Source organism: Monopterus albus, unplaced genomic scaffold (assembly GCF_001952655.1).
Source record: "Monopterus albus unplaced genomic scaffold, M_albus_1.0 scaffold49.1, whole genome shotgun sequence".
NCBI classification, from domain to species: Eukaryota; Metazoa; Chordata; class Actinopteri; order Synbranchiformes; family Synbranchidae; genus Monopterus; species Monopterus albus.
The window spans coordinates 2,286,680-2,307,763 of NW_018127929.1; the positions used below are offsets into that span (position 1 = coordinate 2,286,680).

General features: G+C 39.8%; 2 protein-coding genes across 5 annotated transcripts; one reads left to right on the top strand and one right to left on the bottom strand.

Moving 5' to 3' along the window:
• The first annotated feature begins 1,807 nt into the window (after positions 1-1,807).
• wbp1 (WW domain binding protein 1) lies at positions 1,808-12,778 on the top strand. 3 transcript variants are annotated; one of them, XM_020600918.1, is made up of 4 exons: positions 1,808-2,244; positions 3,270-3,372; positions 5,932-6,099; positions 7,765-12,778. In XM_020600918.1, the coding sequence occupies exons 1-4, from the start codon at positions 2,182-2,184 to the stop codon at positions 8,298-8,300; spliced, it is 870 nt and encodes a 289-aa protein (XP_020456574.1). In that variant the 5' UTR covers positions 1,808-2,181; the 3' UTR covers positions 8,301-12,778. The 3 variants fall into 3 exon arrangements, with proteins under 3 accessions (XP_020456574.1, XP_020456576.1, XP_020456575.1); XM_020600920.1 differs by lacking the exon at positions 1,808-2,244 and adding an exon at positions 2,272-2,546; XM_020600919.1 differs by lacking the exon at positions 1,808-2,244 and adding an exon at positions 2,553-2,647.
• A 2,713-nt stretch (positions 12,779-15,491) lies between these two features.
• Positions 15,492-20,126, bottom strand: lman2la (lectin, mannose-binding 2-like a). Of its 2 annotated transcripts, XM_020600915.1 has the most exons (9): positions 19,916-20,126; positions 19,410-19,528; positions 18,836-18,953; positions 18,665-18,747; positions 18,503-18,535; positions 17,622-17,783; positions 16,858-16,972; positions 16,496-16,618; positions 15,492-16,413 (listed from the first exon to the last, which is right to left on the bottom strand). In XM_020600915.1, exons 1-9 carry the CDS (start codon positions 20,118-20,120, stop codon positions 16,271-16,273), a joined length of 1,101 nt encoding a protein of 366 aa, XP_020456571.1. In that variant the 5' UTR covers positions 20,121-20,126; the 3' UTR covers positions 15,492-16,270. The 2 variants fall into 2 exon arrangements, with proteins under 2 accessions (XP_020456571.1, XP_020456572.1); XM_020600916.1 differs by lacking the exon at positions 18,503-18,535.
• Positions 20,127-21,084: the final 958 nt, after the last annotated feature.

The window sequence follows — 21,084 nt, forward strand, 5'->3', positions numbered from 1 at the left end:
ACTCTCACAAGTTTTGTAGACATCATCCCTTGTTTCCTTGGTTTGTATTTTCTGTTCACCCATGGCTGCTTTAATCACATCCACATCTCGCTGGGTAAACTGCAAACTTGTTTTTATCTCCTGTATTTCTCTGGTGATGTCGTCGAGTCTCTTGTTATTTGTCTCCATAAGTAGTTGCACAAAACCTTTGAAGTTGTCTTGTTGTTGGCTCAACAGTGCGGTGTACATCTGCTTCTGCTGACTCAACATCTCTGTTACTTGCGCCGCTGAAATATAATCCTCTTCTGCCTCAACATCCTTGTTCGCTTCTGATTTATTAGCTCTTTTCCCTCTTGGAGGCATTTTAATAGTTGTAGAATTTGTTCAAAGACTTGAAAATGTAGAAGATGTGAAAAATCGTAAAACAGACAGGAGCAGTAAACGTCTGCTCTCCCTTGCAACCCGGAAGGATTAATACAACACACTAGCCAGAAGATGACTGGCAGTAGTGATCATATTTTAAGGTTTTTCAAATGTATAATGTAGCTGGTGCTATAATTGTAGGAGGCTGGACAATTTGATTATGTATGGTGGACACAGCGGTAAAGCCTGTTTAGAAATATGAAAAAAAACCCTCCTTCAGACCTCTAATTTGTCCAGCTGATACATAGCATGTGTAGTCTGAGTATGGAAAAGTTCTCTGCTTCTACAGATTAAAACTCTATGTGTATGACACTTGAATTTATACCCAGGGTCACCTGAATACAAAAGAAATTAACTGCAACTGTTTTTTAGTCAGCTTCTTTGGATTCATTAAATAATTCCCAAAAACTAGCTGGTGGATGAGTTTTAATGTACAGAAGAAAAACTGACATTGTGTTGTTGGTGTGCTGTGTTATATCACATTTGCTTGCTTGCCTGCACAGAAAAAGAGGTCTGAACTGTTAAATTCAAACTGCTACAATTTGCGGAACTAGATATTTGAGCATTAATTAAATGCAGAGACACAGATAGATATTTTCAGTGACAACCTATATTATAATTATAAACCTCAGTATTAGTCATTTACTGGAACTGTTTGACAGTGACCTCTTTCTGTAAACATAAGCAGCAGGCTATGTATATCTATTCTAACCAGGTGCCCCATTCCTCTGGCATCTAAAAATAGCCAGCTGTAACTAACAGTCTCAAGTATTACAGCAGCAACTAACTATCTTTCAATGCAGAAATGGGTTATTATGCAGTAAATCAAATTTTTTATGTTTTAATTCCAAAGCTGTCATGAGTGTGAATTGTGATAACTCTTACTTTCCTCAGTTGTAGGTGTTGTGTATCAGTTAAGGCTGAGTGGATTAACACCTTTATAAGCATACCTCTCGGGAGAACAGCTGTGAAGTTCTGTCACCAGGGAAACCATGACAAAACAACGTGACAGCTGCATGTCAATAGGACAACAGAAAAAAGGAGGTACAAAAATGCACCATGCTAAAATATGCCTTGTTTAATTTTCATTGTTTAAGTGGATTTTCTTATTAATTTATTGCTTGTTTGCCTTTTGCAGGCTAAAGCAAAGTGACTGTGCTATGTAGACTAAATATGCTGTATTAATATTAGGCTACATTATGATAACTACAATGGAACCAACAGATTCTTGGTAAAGTGTACTTCACAATATAATTTCCTGCTAAAATTAATTAGATGGCTCTATATTTTTGTCCTCCCCAGTTACATACCTGAAAGGTATGGCAGTAACACCTCTAAATAAATTGATACATTTATGACAATCTCACCAAAAACTGAAACATTTTGAGTTTCATAAACACAAAAGTTAAGTTGGAAGTGTTGTCTTGATTGCATATAATTGTACAGGTGTACCTAATAAACCGGCTGTTACATTAATTTAATATCAAAATGCAACTTTTGCGGGTAATCAACTTCTGTACTGAGAAGGAACTTGCTTTCTGTGAAATCATATGCTTTCACCGACGCATGCACAGCGCCCTCTGCAGGTCAGTGGCAGACGTCGTTTCGTGTTACTACTTGTGGTGTTTCTGAATCGAGGAACAACAAAAAAATGTCTGAGTGCGACATGTTCAATTGTTGAGGAACAACATCCACCTGCAGACACCTCAACAGGTCGTCGATTCAACCGACGGCTAACTATATGATTCCCGTTGTGTTATCGGCCGACGACCCAGAAAGATGCTGCAGAAAGCACTGGGATCCATTGTAGGTCTTCTTTGTACCGGGACCTGTCTGGTACAGGTAAGCCACCGCTAGCGCTCGTAGAGTCGGCTGACTATTGTAGCAGAGGCCGCGGCTCCTGGGCTGGATGAAGGCCTGTTTCCGAGCCTTTTTTGTCTCCTCCACAAAGGAAACTGGGCACGGCTTGCTGCTGTACTGAGGATGACGTCACCTACTCAAAGTTTTTATTTCAATTTCGTTAACTTGCTGCGAGATTAGGTTTTTACTCGAAGCTAACTACCCAGACGCGTTTTGTCACCTCGGTTTTACAGTTTGAATCAAGGTTGTCAAGATTAATGTTAGTAGTTGTTAGCGGTTAAATGGTAAATTGACCTTTTATTCGTGGTTGTTTATGTTAGCTAGCCAGACAGGGAAGTTATCTTTAGTTTGTCAGGACTCGGTATATTAAATGTCGCTAATAAAGGTATGAACCTTATAATTTAACAGCTAAACATAGGTTTATGCTTATATTTGTTAACGTGATATTAGCTAGTTATTTCCTTCTTTTAATATAGTTTCCTCTCAATTGCTCAAACATAACCAGATGCGTTTTAATTATTAGCTAGCGTGTAAATTATAAGAGCCATAGCTAAGACATTTTGGCACTGAAATCATTTTAAAACAAAAGCAATTGAACTCATACCTGTTTTTGTTCACTGGCCGGACAATATGCTGTTTTAACAACCCTTTCCTTTTTGATGATGCTGTTTTATAAGACTGTTTGTATTGTTAGATACGGGTTTTAATTGTATTGTACCTTCACTAACTTTCAACTTTAAGCTTCCCTATCTTATATTAACATTTTAAAATGAGATTTTAAATGTTATATTGTTTACCTGTACCAATAAAGGCGCCATATTACAGAACATTAGCACGGAATGTAGGCTGCAAACACAATAAATGACACTAAGGTGACAAATAAGGGTAAATAGGACCTAAAAATAGGCCAATCTTTCACAGACTTGCTATGCATTTTACTGTTTACTTGTGTCATTGAGTAATGACTCAAACATTCACTTTGTGTACCGCTGTGTGTGTATTTTTAGGGGAAGGAGTTCTGTTTTGGGGTAAACAATGAACAGTACCGCTGTGAGATGGGGTATTGTTGTGGAGAGACAGAGTGCTGCACCTACTACTATGAGCTCTGGTGTAAGTAAAACTTCTACTCGTATCATCATTCAGATAAATCATGTAACTTTCTTTGTACACCTTCCCTAGTGTCCATTTAATTCTAATTTAGATATTTATATCTTGAAATCACTTTTTGTTTGATGTGTGTTGTTTCATTCTCAAACTAGTTTCATTTTCACTGCAAGTGAACAGGCACGCTCATGCTTGTTTAGTAAGTGTTTTGATAAATTACTCTTACTGGCTTTTTACTCAAGAAGGTGTACAGTAACGAGCATAGGTGTATTAAATATCAGTAACATGTTTCACTTCACTTGTGCACCGTGGCAGTTGTTGTCTGCTCCATGTATGAAGAAGCTGACCACCATCCTGAAACACAATCGACTACTCTCACTCACTAGCCTCTTGGAGTAATGATAAAATACTCCCAGCTCTTACAAACTGAGAACCCAAGGATGTCATTCAGCCACACCAGTGTGCCCAATATTTTTACTTGCATATAAAAATGAAATGCTTGCACTACAGAGCCCTGGCACACTTGCATCTGCGGTTCTCATGAGTTTCACCTGCTACAGCCTGCAATTTGCTAGCTAGCTATGCTTTTGTTCTACAAATGCATCTTACCTGGATACCAGACCAGAACAGAACAGAACCATGAATAAATTATTTTTCCTCATTACATCCATGAACAGCACAGGCATGGATGTAATACACCCATGAGAATAGGCGGCACCTTTCCACTACTGGGCATGGTTTCACTGCCTTCATGCTATTTGCATCTAGTGTTTCAGAGCAGAGAATACTGCTTATTTTTTTTTATAATTTTAAACGTAATGTTATATATTTGCCATTTTTTAATCATTCAAATTTGGCAGAGTGGTTAATAGCACATTTTCCTGTGGTGTGACAGACTCAGAAAACATTTATTTCTACTTTACCTGGACTTCAAGGATAGAAAAATGCCTGATATAATATACACCAAATGAAATTGCTGGAGTAAGATTTAATTGCACACTTAACTCCTCATTATGGAATTACCTGCGCCTTATTCAGAGTCAAGCAAATCCCTACAGGTATGTGCCAAAAAATTTGAATATCGAGGGAAAGTCCATTTATTTCAATAATTTGTTTCAAAAAGTGAAACTTCTATGTTATATTAGTTCACTACACACAAAGTGAAATATTTCAAGCCTTTATTTGTTTCAATTTTGATGATTATGGATTAAAGACAAAAAAACCCCAAATCCAGTATTTCACAAAATTAGAATATTTCATGTGACCAATAAAAAAAGGATCTTAAACACATGTTGGCCTTCTGAAAAGTGTGTTAATGTACTGTATTATGTCCTCAGTACTTTGTTGGGCCTCCTTTTGCACTAATTACTGCATCCAGGAGGCGTGGCATGGAGGCGATCAGCCTTTCACACAGTTGAGGTGTTATGGTAGCCCAAGTTGCTTTGATATTGGCCTTCAGCTTGTCTGCATTTCGGGGTCTGTGTTCCCTCATCTTCCTCTTGACAATACCCCATAGATTTTCAATGGGGTTTAAGTCAGGTGAGTTTGCCGGCCAATCAAGTACAGTTATTCCATGGCTATTAAACCAGGTACTGGTAGTTTTGGCTGTGTGGGCAGGTGCCAAATCCTGCTGGAAAATAAAATCTTCAGCTCCAAAAAGCTTGTCGGCAGCGGGAAGCATGAAGTGCTCTAAAATTTCCTGGTAGACAGCTGCGTTGACTGTGGACTTGATAAAAGACAGTGGACCCACACCAGCAGATGACATGGCTCCCCAAACCATCACTGACTGTGGAAACTTCACACTGGACTTTAAGCAGCTTGACTTTTGTGCCTCTCCGGTCTTCCTCCAGACTCTGGGACCTTGATTTCCAAATGAAATGCAGAATATGCTTTCATCTGAAAACAGGACTTGGGACCATTGGGCAACAGACCAGTACTGTTTCTCCTTAGCCCAGCACGGACGCTTCTGACGTTGTTTTTGGTTCAGGAGTGGCTTGATGCATGGAAATCTACAGCTGTAGCCCATGTCATGCAGACGTCTGTATGTGGTGGTTCTTGATGCACTGACACCAGCCTCAGTCCACTCCTTATGAAGCTCCCCCAGATTTCTGAATCGCCCTTGCTTGACAATCCTCTCAAGGCTGCGGTCATCCCTGTCACTTGTGCACCTTTTCCGGCCACATTCTTCCCTTCTTCTTAACACTCTGTTAATATACTTTGATACTGCGCTCTGTGAGCATCCAGCTTCTTTTGCAATTGCCTTTTGAGACTTTTCCTCCTTATGGAGGGTGTCAATGATGGTCGTCTGCACAACCGTCAAGTCAGCAGTCTTCCCCATGATTCTGAAGCCTACTAAGCCAGACTGAGACAATTTCAAGGCTGAGGAAACCTTTGCAGGTGTTTTGCATTAATTAGCTGACTAGATTGGGACACAGGGAGCCTACAATGTTGAACTTTGTCATGATATTCTAATTTTTTGGCACATACCTATAGTTAGTTAGATAAGTTGCCAGTTGCCTGATGATGGTAGTATTACATTTGTAATTTGTCTTTTTGCACTAATAGGGTTCTGGTTGGTATGGACCTTAATTATCATGCTGAGTTGCTGCTGTGCCTACCGACACCGGAGAGTTAAAATGCGTCTGCAGCAGGAGCAACGCCAACGTGAGATCAGCCTCATGGCCTATCAGGGAGCCTCCAGCTCCTTCGTTTCCCCTCCACCCATCAATCTACGTGAGTAGTCTTCTTGTTTGCTATGGGGATATTACAGTGCCGTTCAGAATGTAACAGTTTTATTGTTTAATTTTGATGCTGAATATAATCTTTATTTCACTTGTGTATCACCTTACAACTCCATGTTCCATGTCATCTTGGAGCTTTATGTGTAGGCTGTGAGTTTCTTAAAATCTTTGACAGTCATTTAGTATGCAGCGTTTGAGAGGAAAAGGACACTGAGATTGATACCTGTGCACTTAATACAGCTCTACACACATTGTTGTGGTTGTGAAAGCATAAAATCCCAAATAATCCTACAGCCACTTCCTCCTGCACCTCCTATTGCATCCTCATGTGTCTGGGTCTGCTGGAAGATTTACTTTCTGTTGGGTCTGCTTTGCGGTCCACCCAGTTCAGTGCAGAGCTGAAGCTTGATACCAAGATAATATGTATTAGATAAATTTATTCCTCTACCTATCAGAAAATTGAGGCCAGCTGTCCTGCAGGCTTCACAAAGAAGTTTGTATGCAGAGTATTGTTCGTCCTGGGTCAACTCAAAGCTCATGTCCATAGGTAGGAAGTCAGGACTTAATACTTTCCTCCAGCAAGGTCCAATACCACATTTAAAGCCACAAAATGTGTCATGCTGACTAACAGGACACCTTAATTCTTGTTTGGGCAGATGCTTTCCCTATTCCTAAATAAAATGGATACCTTTTACAGTTAAAGTCTGTAAATTTGAGGTGTGATCCTCCTTGCAATCTTGACATGTCAGTTGTGCGGTGTATATTGTGATCATGGTCTGATGCTCCCAGAAGGAGAGCAGACAGAGAGGATACCACTCGAATGTCAGTGGTCAGTCTGGAATAGCTGAAACTTGATATCCTGTCTACTAATATCACAAATAGGAGGTTAGACAAGGTACATGCTTGGCAGCATTTGACGCCCACGGTGATCATGCTTGACTTGATGTCAAAAATGCAAGCAATGAAGGGGTAGCACAACCTCCCTCCCTCTCTAATGTATTTGTTTAACGTTAGAAGTCCCCAGCCATGGAATTCACTCTTTGCAGAATACGTTTTATATATTTACCTGATGCACATTTCTAGGAAGACCTGAAATCTGTGCAGAGCCAGAGTTTGGTTTAAGACAGTTAATTAGAAGCACAATATAATGTATTAATATTGTTTTTATGGAACAATAACAAATCAGTTGAAAGTCACAAAATATGTCAGCATTATTGTTTTTGTGATTTAAGAGTAAAGTAACACCCTGGTTCTGTGGACTGCTAAAGCTTCAGTTTTTAAATTTTAAGGGTGCTGTTGGGGTCTTTGGCCAAAAATGGGTCGGCAAATCACAGTTTTAGAATGACTGCCATCGGTGTAAAACTTATGATCATAGATGTAAAGCTGCAGCTAACATTGATATCATTATCAGTTTGTCTGTTATTTTCATGACTAATTCACTTGTTGTTTATCCTTTTAAGTATTGGTAAATAATAAAACATTTCTCATCACACTTTCCTGAAGCTCAAGTTGCCATATTGCGTTTGCTTGTTTTGATTGACTAGCAGTCCAATACCCAATAATATTTAGTTTAAAATAAGGACCAAGAAAAGCAACAAAAATGATTATGGGAATGAGGGTTGGAAAGCTGAATTTTTTTATACTTGCTGACTTTCAGGGTTCTGGAATGACTGCAAGCTTCCTGACTATGAAGAGGTTGTAGGTCACCCCCCAACGCCACCTCCCCCTTACTCTGAAAACCCTCCTGTACCTGCCTCAGCTCTCCCTTCACAAGTGACCCAGCCAGACACTGCCACAGCGACACATCTGCTGACTGAGGCAGACCCCAGGGTGAACACTCAAGCATCAGGCTCATCATCAGACCAGGAAGCAGCGTCAGTGCCCATCCAAGCACAGCATCTGGAAGAGGAGAATGCGGAGGCTTCAATGATGGCAGCAGAGGAGGATGAGGAGCTAGTCACCCGACGTCGGCATGTGACCGGTGACTCTGGGATTGAGGTATGCGTTTGCCAGGTGGATGTAGACGAGGGCTCAGGGCTTGAGGAGGAAAGCGAAGAGGAGCACCGGATGTGCAAGGTCAGCGATGGGGACTGCTGCTCCACGCACCAGCAGCAGCCCTTCAGACAGAAGGATCATGCATCTGAGCTGCCCAGCCAGACCACCAGCACCAGCAGTGGAGACCACATGGTGTGATCCACAGCATAACTCAACCAGTGCAGCTTCCTGCTTCACACTGGGTGATGAGATAGATGTTGCCATCATCATCATCACCACAGGAACTGTCTGTAACACATAGGCATGATGTTACGATGATGATAACTAATCTTTAATGGCTTCAGTTTAGGAAAGTTGAATAACACATTGTAGGGTGAAACACCTAGCTTTGTTTTTGTTTTTTTGTTTTGTTTTTTTAATTTCTTTTTCTTTTTTTTTTTTTGGTTTGCTTTTCCTTAGTGGAGAAATTAGCAAACATACTGATGCTCTGTTTGGTATATCTGTGTTTTCTTCTTGGTGGTAAGTGGGCAAATGTCAGCAGTTGTGATTGGATTTCTGACTGAAATAAGAATTGGCAGTTTAACTGTTTAGCCTTGCTCCTACCCTCTCCTTGAGCACTGTTGTCATGTTTCTGTTTTTATCTTGGCACTCCCCTTAGTCAGAACATTTCTGTCCATCTGATATTTTACCTCAGTAGGGTGGTCATCTAGGCACATACCAACACTGTCAACAACTTTTATCCCCTGTCCCCACTACGAATAAGCAGGGGAGTTTAAAACAAACCTCTTGAAATCTTTAGGGCGATACTGGATCAGTGGACAAGAACACACATTTTGTTTTTTCCCATGTGTGTGAGAGTTGGTGTGTGTGTGCTGTGTTATCTGGGACGCAGCCCCATGGTGATGTCAGCTCTGAGAACATGGCAGCCAGCATCTGGTGTGAAGTCTGTGGAAATTCTCACATCAAGCGCGGAGGCAGAGTAAACACCCACAAATAGCAGAAGAGGGAACGGGAGGGAGCGGGAAGAGCACAGATTGTTGCTTTGTACACACCCTCAGCCCTATTTCTTTTTTGATAATGTGGCCTGCACAACTTTGTAGCATGTGGATGAGGAGTCTTCAGCTTTTTATGATTAATTAATTGCGCGCATGTGAGCTTTCAGTTTGTGACTGCATTTAATTCATAGTAATAGCCAAGAGGGCTATGCCACCAATCTTCTTTTAATCAATAAAAAGGCTGGCAGTGGCTCTGTGTTAGCGTTTTGTATTTACTGTGTTATGTCAGCGTGAGTTTATTACTCAGTATATTGTTTTAATGTTCATAACAAAGGATGTACTTACTTTTGGTTTTTCATTTCATAACCAGATGCACTTCAGTAAGTGCCACAGGTGTCACATTAATTGCAACCAAGCTCCTGAGGGGGGGCTGTCAGATTGTGTGCTAGTGAGTGGGTGTTTTAGTGCAGCAGGGAAAGGTTGAGTCGTGTGTGTGTATGCGTGTAAATATCTATAAAGTGCTATAGCATCTGGTTGAAATACTTACTCAGCACTGACGTGGATTAACTGTTAAAAGCACTGGTATTTTGCATGAGGCATGAATTTCTGTGTTTGAATTATTTAGCATTTTCTAGCCGTTGTGCTACTTGCTCATCTGTTTGTCAGAATGATGGTGGGCTACAGTGGCTGCATAACACCATACCCAGATGTTGGGTATGGACGGTGCTTTAGGTCAAGATGTCGTGGATCTAGTTTCATTGTGTTGTTCTGGCTGTGTGAGCCGTGCTGTGCGGTTATGTAGTGCTAATAGCTAGTTAGCTGGTGCTGTCTTGGCTTTTTGTGGCCCCTGTAGCTTTGGCAGTGTGAGGGATTGGCAATTAGTATTTTCCATTGGCAGAAGAGGATGGGTGCATTAACAAACTGAGGTGGATGCAGGCTGTCCTCTGCAGTCTAGTCATTGTTAGCACAGCCTCAGAATTGATTGCAATAAGATTCATACTCCTCTGTATTGTGTGCTGCTTGCCCAATATACTGTACATTATATAGTCAGTGTAGCAGCTGAACTGGGTGTTGTCAGATAGGAAAACCACTGCAAAATAAAATAATTTGTTACTAGGCGAAGGTCTGCACAAGACAAGTAGTAACTGATGAGTCAAATGTTTGTCTGCTTTGATGCTGTGTGATAAAATGGGCACAGTGTAAAGACTCAGGTCAGTCGTTCTGCTTCACGCAAGCACGTAGGCTCATCGAAGCCTACTTACTGGTGGTGCAATATTCAGTGTTCTAGATAAATTCAACAAAAACTAAAATTGCCCTAAACAGTGTCTAGCAGTCTGTTTGTTGAATTAGCATATTAGACTTCCAGCTGTCACGTACCAGACTCCAGGAAGCAGGCGCTTAAATATGAAGTCATACTCACATGGCAGTGACCTTTTCAGATGAGCTGTTACACTGTGAGCATGACTGCATGCCCATCAGCAGAAGTAATTTAAGACATTTTTTTGACCAACACCTCAAGCTGCCTTGCTGCATCTCTAAAGAGTAATTATCTTGATTATAGAGTTGCACATTAAAATGTAGAGATGTGTTACTGCCTTATTAGAGTAGATTTAGTTAAGTGGTTTTGTTTTGGGTTTCTTTTCACTGGTAATGTTTGTGTTGTTCCTAGCATGCCTGTTTTAGAGATGAGGAATGCTTTTGTATCATTTGAAAAGAGCATCTGAGTTTCTGATAACTGTGCTCCCTTTGTGAGAAAAGGATGTGGTTTCAAAACACTTTCAAACCACAAGATTTAAACTGTTACATGGTCTGTATAGTTTCACTTGCATTTGTTTTGGACCTGAGGAGTGGCTGTAAAGTGTGTGTCTAGTTAGCTTTGGCATTGATGAAATTTGTCATGACCAGACTGTTGAGTTTGTGTGCAGTCTTGTTCCACAGATCTAGTCGCAGTTAGTTAGTGAAATTAACTGGTACAAAAGTGTAAGGAAAATTAGTAAACATTAACTCCAATAAGAGATTGTTTAGTAACCTTTTTGCTAAGATACATTTGTGCATGTTTGTAATACATATGTAGACAATGACAGGGGAAGGGGGTGAGGAATAACGGAGGATAGTGGTTCTTCTGTGCATGAGTGAACTGGAAGTCCATAGTTTTTCCATTGCCAAAATAATATGACTCTTTGGTTTTCACAAGTTTACAGAGATTAAGGGCTATACCAGTCAACAAACAAACATCCATCCACTTCTGTGCTGTTCATTTAATGCCACAGTTGCCGAAATCCACTATCTGCAATGTGAACAAGGTCAGGGTTTGAATTCGGATGCCCTTTAATGTTGTAGTGGAGCTCTTTTTTTAACAATAACTGATTGTATATGACCGTGTATTTTCTTTATATAGGCTTTAACTTTGCCTTTTTGTTTTTGTCAGCCTCCACAGAGGTGCATGATGCAACATCCCTCCATCCCCCCAAGCCCAAATCTTTACGTTACTGGTTGCGTGTTTGGTATTGACAGGAGTTTGCTCGCTTGGTTTTTTGTGTACCATGACTCTGCCCTTTACTGAGCTTTGTCTTGATAACAGAAACCGTAGTCAACGCTGTAGATGTTTGTTTTTCTCCGCTGCACCGCTCTGCATGTGGTCCCTTGGAAACAGGAGGGCACATCCACCCATGCAGACGAGTCGACACAATGATCTACCAAAGTCACTGCCATCTCCATGCTACATGGATAATCACTGTTTTCACCACTCTGTGTGTGTGTGTGTGTGTGTGTGTGTGTGTGAGAGAGAGAGAGAGAGAGAGCGCACGGTTGTCATGACGATGGTCTGTTTGGTTTCCCACTCTCAGGGTTATCTTTAACAAGTAGTGCTAGAGTTTTAAATTAACACATTTTGGACCCACCAGTCTCATTAAACCAAAGCAGCTGTGTCATGATTATTGAGTCCTCATTGTCGCCTGATGTTATTTCCACATCACACGTCTCTGTAGTGTATTGTACTTTACTCAACTTGGCTATGCAAAAACATAAACCTACTGTTATATGCTGCAACCCCTTTTCTCACTTTATTATTTGTCTGTGGGCAACAGTACAAGCAATATAACTCTGTGTACTTGTGGCACTGCACTGTACTGTAATCTACTTTGGTCGGTCTGTGTACTTGCTTTTGTTTAAGAAAACTTGTAAAACAATACATTTGTAATGCTTCTACTATGATGTAATGTGCATGTATGTGTCAGTGTCAGCTGAGGGGCTTACAGTTGAAAAGTCATTCTAGTTTATATCTCCCCCACCCGTTTTTGGCTTTTTCCTGCCTGCCTCATCATTCATCAACACTTTCCTTCATTATTTAGTTGTGTAAGTTGAACGATAATGTTGAATGATTTTTTTTTTCGATGAATTCTTATTTGATATCTTAGTCTGACATTTGTGTAGCACTAATTCAACGTGTTAGGTTTCTCACTTGAAACAGCCGCTTTTCTTTCTCCATCTTTATGAATTTTCGCTGACTATTTAACTGTTGTTGCCTTTTAATCTTCGGAGAATAACAACACCATCGGTTTCTAAATATTTATATACTATACATATGAAAGACCTCAACATGGAACACAGTCAGGTTATAATAGACCAGGACCCATTAGAACAAGAAAAGGTAAAATAAAAATATCCCTGTTGTTATTATTATTGTTGTTGATTTTAATTTATTTACTCATTTTTTGGTTAGATCTCTATACCTTTTTCTTTCAGCCATGCATAATGCCAGATAGTTGTCTGGTTGAACTATGTGGATTTCTTTCTTTTATTTGTTTTTAAGCACCCTAGCTTTAGAAGTGAACATACCCCAGGCTTTCTACATTGTTTTCCTAATGATTTTACACAAGCCAAAATGAGTAAAGTGGAAAAAATTTAGCACTAAACAGATAAAAAAATACTGTGGTTTTGGTAAAATGTCTGCTGTGTACTCTTTGGGTCATCATTTGTATTTTATTTTTTTAATAAAACATTGGCTTGACAGACTGACTTTTTGCAGAATCCTGCTATGTTGTCTTAGGCTTCCTCAAATGTTCATGGAGAAATGGACCTTGAATACATGAGACTGAAACTGGAGCACAATCCTGGCATGTAACAGAACTAAGATGTTGATCTGATGGACCATCACATGGCTCTGAGACACACAACTCAGGCAGTTAGCCTAAATTATTGATGGGATGTAATGACATCCACAAATTAGGAAAACACACGACCTGTTGCTCAGATACCTGCTGATTATGAGCTTTCTTTAATGTACTTTGTAAGAACGTATTTGATTCAATTTATTCTTAAACTGTTCCTCTGTGCACCAGGTACACATTTTACAGTTTTTCTCAGTCACTTCTCGGATCCTTGATATTTGCAAACCAGTAAGAGCATTTCTCGAAACAATTCGTACCAACGGCACCACACAATGGATTACCTGCAAAAAGATAAGATTCCTCTTCAGTGTGCAAAGAAACTTAGTCAGAAATAGACTGTGATAAATGAGTAGTCATTCAAGTCCCCACCCTTCAGTGCAAACATTCATTTCTGACATGTAGATGTATCTAGTTTTAAATATATTTAGAAGAATTTGCTGTCAGCTGTTCAGTTTATTTGATCAAGTTTTCTGCAATACATATATTAAAAACAACAAAGTACAAACAAGCATTTTGAGTACAAATATTGGTAAAAAATAATGCAATTTAACTGAAATTAAATATCCCCCGAAACACTCAAATCTTTGCAATCAGCACATAAACGGGAGGCAGAAGTCTGTTCATCATATACAGTATTGTTCAAAATAATAGCAGTACAATGTGACTAACCAGAATAATCCAGGTTTTTAGTATATTTTTTATTGCTACATGGCAAACAAGTTACCAGTAGGTGCAGTAGATTCTCAGAAAGCAAACAAGACCCAGCATTCATGATATGCACGCTCTTAAGGCTGTGCAATTGGGCAATTAGTTGAAAGGGGTGTGTTCAAAAAAATAGCAGTGTGGCATTCAATCAGTGAGGTCATCAATTTTGTGAAATAACAGGTGTGAATCAGGTGGCCCCTATTTAAGGATGAAGCCAGCACTTGTTGAACATGCATTTGAAAGCCTGAGGAAAATGGGTCGTTCAAGACATTGTTCAGAAGAACAGCGTACTTTGATTAAAAAGTTGATTGGAGAGGGGAAAACCTATAAAGAGGTGCAAAAAATTATAGGCTGTTCAGCTAAAATGATCTCCAATGCCTTAAAATGGAGAGCAAAACCAGAGAGACGTGGAAGAAAACGGAAGACAACCATCAAAATGGATCGAAGAATAACCAGAATGGCAAAGGCCCAGCCAATGATCAGCTCCAGGATGATCAAAGACAGTCTGGAGTTACCTGTAAGTACTGTGACAGTTAGAAGACGTCTGTGTGAAGCTAATCTATTTTCAAGAATCCCCCGCAAAGTCCCTCTGTTAAAAAAAAGGCACGTGCAGAAGAGGTTACAATTTGCCAAAGAACACATCAACTGGCCTAAAGAGAAATGGAGGAACATTTTGTGGACTGATGAGAGTAAAATTGTTCTTTTTGGGTCCAAGGGCCACAGACAGTTTGTGAGATGACCCCCAAACTCTGAATTCAAGCCACAGTACACAGTGAAGACAGTGAAGCATGGTGGTGCAAGCATCATGATATGGGCATGTTTCTCCTACTATGGTGTTGGGCCTATTTATCGCATACCAGGGATCATGGATCAGTTTGCATATGTCAAAATACTTGAAGAGGTCATGTTGCCTTATGCTGAAGAGGACATGCCCTTGAAATGGTTGTTTCAACAAGACAATGACCCCAAACACACTAGTAAACGAGCAAAGTCTTGGTTCCAAACCAACAAAATTAATGTTATGGAGTGGCCAGCCCAATCCCCGGACCTTAATCCAATCGAGAACTTGTGGGGTGATATCAAAAATGCTGTTTCTGAAGCAAAACCAAGAAATGTAAATGAATTGTGGAATGTTGTTAAAGAATCATGGAGTGTAATAACAGCTGAAAGGTGCCACAAGTTGGTTGACTCCATGCCACACAGATGTGAAGCAGTTATAAAAAACTGTGGTCATACAACTAAATATTAGTTTAGTGATTCACAGGATTGCTAAATCCTAGAAACAAAAACGTTTGTACAACATAGTTTTGTGTTTGTACAGTCAACGGCAGACACTGCTATTTTTTTGAACACACCCCTTTCAACTAATTGCCCAATTTCACAGCCTTAAGAGCGTGCATATCATGAATGCTGGGTCTTGTTTGCTTTCTGAGAATCTACTGCACCTACTGGTAACTTGTTTGCCATGTAGCAATAAAAAATATACTAAAAACCTGGATTATTCTGGTTAGTCACATTGTACTGCTATTATTTTGAACAATACTGTACTTAACACAAACATAAAAAGGTCAAGCATAATGTAAACAGAAAGCAGTGGCAACCTAGCCAGTTCATAAATAATAAAAACAAATGTCATGCATACGATAGAAACTACAGAATATACAGTACACCATGTGTCTACACTCACTGAGAATGACCGAGTCCAGATCACTGAGTGGCTTTTCCAATGCGAAGAACTGAAAAGAGGCAAGTTATCAGTGGGCTACAGGAAAGAGGACATCAGTTTTGAGTGCTATTTGGTTAGCGCTCCCATTCATACTGCGGGTGGGAAACTAATCAGGAGGAACAACCTATCAGATAATTATATATTTATATTTCACAAAACCATAAAATTTACCTCACTGAATTAAAAATTTGTAAAAAAAAAAAAAGTTCATATTTGTGTGGCATGAGGTAAAAAAAATAAAATGTAGCTGCTCATAAGAAGTAATAACTTACTGTACACCGCACGTCTGCTTGTAACAAGTACAGAGGTGAAAATGATAAGGCTCAACTGGTGTGTGTCAGGGGCTGAGGATAAAAAGTAAAATAAAGTTGTCCTACGGCTTCATGATTATCAATGGCAAAGTTGCAGAGTGACTTTTTTGTAGGAGGTGATGCATCTACTCCAATTCCTGTCTCAATAGTGTCTTCAGGATAAAACAACCTACTGCGCTCTACTGGCCCACAGCAGTGTCTCGCTTCTGTGCAGCTAGATCTGTGGACCACAGTAGTTACCACAACTTCCTATTTTTCTTCTTTAGTAGAAACGCTTGCGTCGGCTCTCGGTCCAGTGGCTGTAGACCACCAGGCCGATGACGATGAGGAAGATGCAACCCAGTATGGAGAAGAGCACGGTGAAGAAAATAGATATTCCACTCATCCCCTCTTCATTCTCACCCACTGAAAGGGAAGACAAAGAGAGAAATTAAGAGGATGAGTTGGGATATGACAGTGAAGCAATGTCAGCAATAATGGGTCTTACATCTGAGTAGGTCCATGTTATCTACACTAGGTATGGTTATTTCATCTTCCTCCTCTTCCTCTTCCTTTTGACTCCGAAACACAGTCAGCTGGTAGAGTTTCAGGGAAATTATGTCATGATTATCTATAAAGAAAATGAGATTATATTAAGAAAACAGGTAAAAGAAAAAATAGGAAATACTGTATGTGATTGCATTTCCACGTGGAATTGCTCTAAACAGGTTGGGAGCAGTGCAGCAGTGCGATGTGAACTCCATTCATTTGGTCATGAGGGCACAAATTTTGTTCTTAGAGTAAAAATAGCCTTGAAGTGCAAAAGTCATCATTACCCCAGAGCTGTTTGGGATAGTGAAAGCTGTTTACCAGAGAGATCTCCAGTGATGGCTGAAGCTCCAAAATAATAGCCTTGGGGAAGACGCACCCCAGGTATGTCCAGGCAGTCCCTCCACTCATGTTGCCCGTCAATGTCTATCATCACCTGGAGAACAGAGGCAATCAGGAAGCTGCAGTGAGAGTCACAGAACATAATAATATACATTTATAATATAAATCTTGGCCTTTCAGTTCTTTTCCCCAGAACAGGTTTATTGAGTTATCAAATTGTTTACTCACAAAAAGTTATGCAGATAATTGAGTAAACTTGCTTCTAGGAACCAGACCCTGGACAATGGGTGGACTGTTTACTGTAAACATGTTGCTGCCTACACTCTTAAGCCTTTTCCATTTAATCTGGTTTTAGGTTCGCTACTAGGAATTGTTACATATTGGAATTATGCATTTTAAAGGACAAAGTCTGTTGTTTTTCTCCTTCATTTTTCTTAGTAATAGCTTTTATTGCTTATCTATCTGAAGAGTCCTTGTTAGGAAAGACTGCTTTCACTGTGCCCACCTAAAATTCAAAACATTCACATGCCTTTATGAACTTCAAGACTATTCTCAGTAACTGCTCTGCACCTGCTCTGATTCTTCGATGTGCAAACATTTGTCCATTTCCCCCCTGTACTGATATGTGACAGTGTGAACTAAACAGAAGGAAACATCTCATTGATTTGGTCTGAGGAGGAGTGCGATCTTCTTTATCTCTGCCTAGTTAATTAAAGACAAAATTCAAAGCGTGCATGTCTTACTGTGAGCCTGTGGCGGACGTATCGGATGAAGAGGAAGGTGTCATGTTTGAGATTGCGCACCATGGCGTTGCAGCCGCCCAGCTCTGTGGACCGACCATCGCGCTCATGGTCGTAGCTAATGCTGCCATTGCCCACCATAGCCAGAACAAAGGGAAAGATCCTCTTGAGTTCATAGGAGGTAAAAGAGAGACAAGGACATTAAATTTGTCCCATATAAATATACTGTTAGCATAACACAAAGAGGTGATGGTGATTTCGCAGCTTTACATTTGCACATTTAATAGTGTCAAGCAAACTGAGGTTTCTATTCTTATCTCACACACAAATCTTAGGTGGTTTCTGTCATTTAGAACAATGAATATTCATGACATCACATCACACATCAAACAGGCCTAGTCTGCAGTGTAGACATGCTGCCATTATTTATGAAAAAGCTGATTTATTGAACAAATCTGAGAGATGAGTGGCAAGTTGACTGGAACATTGGAGCTCGACTTTTTAAAATTTTGAAACAGAAGACAAGTGTGCTTTTGCAATTAGGACATGAATGCTTTCTCTAAAACTTCATAAGGAAGTCAAGCTGGTCATTACTGTAAATATTAAAAATGTATACTTACAAACTTTCATCAGCTGTTTCACTTATGGCTTTTACTAATATTATTTATATTAAAAACAGACACTACTAGAACAGATTTTTTTTGCTTTTATAACCATTTTGAAATGAATGTTACTGAGATTTAGACCCAACAGCAAACACAGCAACCATGCAGGGACCAAAAAGACAGTATGATTTCAAAGATAAGGGTATGTTTTCAGTCATGATGCATGCTCAAGGGGTAACTGGAGGTTAGACATAGGGTTGGGATCAAATGACTGATTACCGGTGTACGTGAAGTGTATCTCTTCCTCTGTGCCTGTCTCCAAGGGGTTGCACAAAAGAACACAAATACAGCCCTTTTACACAAATCTGCCAGCACTTATCCATTAACCCTACTTTACTGTCACATAAGAGGTGAGATCTAAGCAGTGCTACTGTAGCATACCTCTAAGTGTTTCTCTTCATTGGGATACGTGTCCACAAAAACACCCAAGCCAGTGAAGTTGTCCATATTTCCAAATACAGGACCTGTAAAATAATATGAAGACAGAGAGTTAATAATATCTTCTGAGATAAGAAGTATATTTAGGTTTACATTATGTCCAATGGTTTTTACCTTTCTGCATGCGTTCCTTACTGTACCAAATGGCCAGCCCATCACCATTTAGGTTCTTCTTTCCTTGCCCATGAATCTTAAAGTGCACCTGCATCTCCCAGTCTTTCAAATTGCAAGGCTAGAAACACAAACAAGTTTAGTGAAGCCCACTGAAGTGCATAGTGTTTACTCCAACAACAACCAACATAAACATATTAAAGGATAATAAGAAACTGCTAAATGTTGGATCTGCGATGGTAGGGGTCTTTAAGCAGACTCAGTACCATTAAAAACCTGAAGTCCTGACCAAACCTAAACTAGTCTTGCGTCAAAGTTTGGTTTCCCTTTGAATAGGATTTCCTGTATTGCCTCCTGCTGCAGTTAGTTAGGGCTTATGTTTGGTGTCACAGAGACAGACTGTAGTTAGGCTTAAGGTTGGGTTGAGGTCAAGATAAAAGGAAATACAAATCGAACACAATTTATTCAGCTATGATCAAAGCATACTGGTAAGCAGGCTAACTTTTAGTTGCAGTCCTAAACACAAGACATTAGTGCCGATGTTACCGGACAGGTTACTAGTACTGTATATACTCACAATGCGGCTCCATATTGCCCCCTGCCTGCTCTGCATGTCAGGTGTGAGGCGCACCTGGTCGGTAGTTACCATGGCATCCCCCATCAGCTCCCAGTGGGAGGAGCCTAAGGATCCCACACCTGAGCACACAAATAGTAACCTATCATCATTATGACAAAAGCTGACATGGCACAATAGCACAGCATAGCTGAGTGAGCCTGGCAGCAAAATGGCCCTGCTTTATCACTGACCAAAACTACTACAAGTAAGAAAAAAAGTGTATTTAACAAAACTCTTTAAAAAAACCGCAATGTAAGGAATTAAAAGTGATATGACACATTGTGATAAGATGCCTTGTTTGGCTGAAGTTTTATCTGAAGCATGAAAAGGTTCAAATAAACGAAAAAGAGCTCAAGAATACATGTTAGGCTGTAATATATTATTCTGGAAACATCTGTCTGTCTCAGCTTGTCCCTGTGAACCACTAAGATATTACAGTTAACGTCGGGCTATAACGGGTAAGATACCTTGATAAGGCTTGGAAAGGGAATACTCCCGCTTCAGAAACTCTTCCAATTCGTGATCATCCTCGGCAAAACACCGGCTTACAGTACAAATTAGAAAAGCAAAAATCAAGTATGATTTGCAAGGCATTATTTTCTCTCTGAAAATTAAAATGAATGGTGATTTTGACTCCTTGTAATGCTCCCTGCTGCTGCTGGCGGCGGCCATCGTAGTGCAAAACTCATCCCACTACATCACCAGCTTCCTTCCCATTGGTCCACTGTTTTGCATGGCTCAGTACTATTGGTTCGTTTTATTGTCAATCAGAGAGCACTTTTTTTTTATTGGACGTACTATATGGTTGTACATGGTTATAATGAAAATGTATCAATTAGCATATTATTTTGGAAGCCTGAAGCTAGAGCATAGCTGTAATGGGTTATATTATGAAATTTTTATCAGTTCTAACAGTAATTCAGACATTGTTTGGGAAACCCGTACAGACCCGTAGGCTATTTGTGGTAACAGCTTTTCAAAATAAATTTCTGGAGCATTTATGATCTGCTTTCTTTCAACATTAGCTATATGCAATTAAGTTTGACTGCTTCTCTAAAAAAATTTTGTAAATTAAATAGCCCTAATGCATGTATTTATTCTGACCGGTATAATTCTGAAACTAAATCTGGATCTGCAGTAGTATATCTTGTTTTTTTTTGTTTTTTGTTTTTTTTTGCTGTGATGTTGTCACCAAGTCAAAGGGGGCCCCCTAAGGGTCATGGTGGTGACCTTTCCCCCTGATCTGCTTTTGCATTATATAGTACTTTGTAATACTTTTGCACTCCCTTGCAGTAAATATTGTGTTCCCTTATAAACACTTCTTGTATTCATATGCAATTCTTCCCATGCAATTCTGCTACAACGAAAAGTGACAAGTACCTCAGTTACTTTTCCAGAAAATATACAGATTTAAAGACAGACTCAACAACTGTCCAAATGACCATTAACTTTAAAGCTCAGACTCCTTCACACACTGGGAATTAGTTTCCAAAAAGCAATATACTGCAGCAATGTAACGATCACTCACTTGACACTACAGTCTCCCATGTTTGTTCTCTACTCATCTTCTCACTTCTGATTTACATGTCAGTTTTTTGTGTAGGAATATATGGAGTTAGAAAAGAGGATAGGCAAA

What these genes read in the sequence shown, in the direction of transcription:
- wbp1 (XM_020600918.1), top strand. Translation starts at nt 2,182, where the DNA reads ATGCTGCAGAAAGCACTGGGATCCATTGTAGGTCTTCTTTGTACCGGG. An exon ending in CCGGGACCTGTCTGGTACAG is followed by an intron (nt 2,245 to 3,269) that starts GTAAGCCACCGC and finishes GTGTATTTTTAG; the next exon opens with GGGAAGGAGTTCTGTTTTGG. An exon ending in CCCTCCACCCATCAATCTAC is followed by an intron (nt 6,100 to 7,764) that starts GTGAGTAGTCTT and finishes GCTGACTTTCAG; the next exon opens with GGTTCTGGAATGACTGCAAG.
- lman2la (XM_020600915.1), bottom strand. Translation starts at nt 20,120, where the DNA reads ATGGCCGCCGCCAGCAGCAGCAGGGAGCATTACAAGGAGTCAAAATCA. An exon ending in ATGAAGAGAAACACTTAGAG is followed by an intron (nt 18,536 to 18,664) that starts GTATGCTACAGT and finishes CCTTGGAGACAG; the next exon opens with GCACAGAGGAAGAGATACAC. An exon ending in TAACATGGACCTACTCAGAT is followed by an intron (nt 16,414 to 16,495) that starts GTAAGACCCATT and finishes CTTCCCTTTCAG; the next exon opens with TGGGTGAGAATGAAGAGGGG.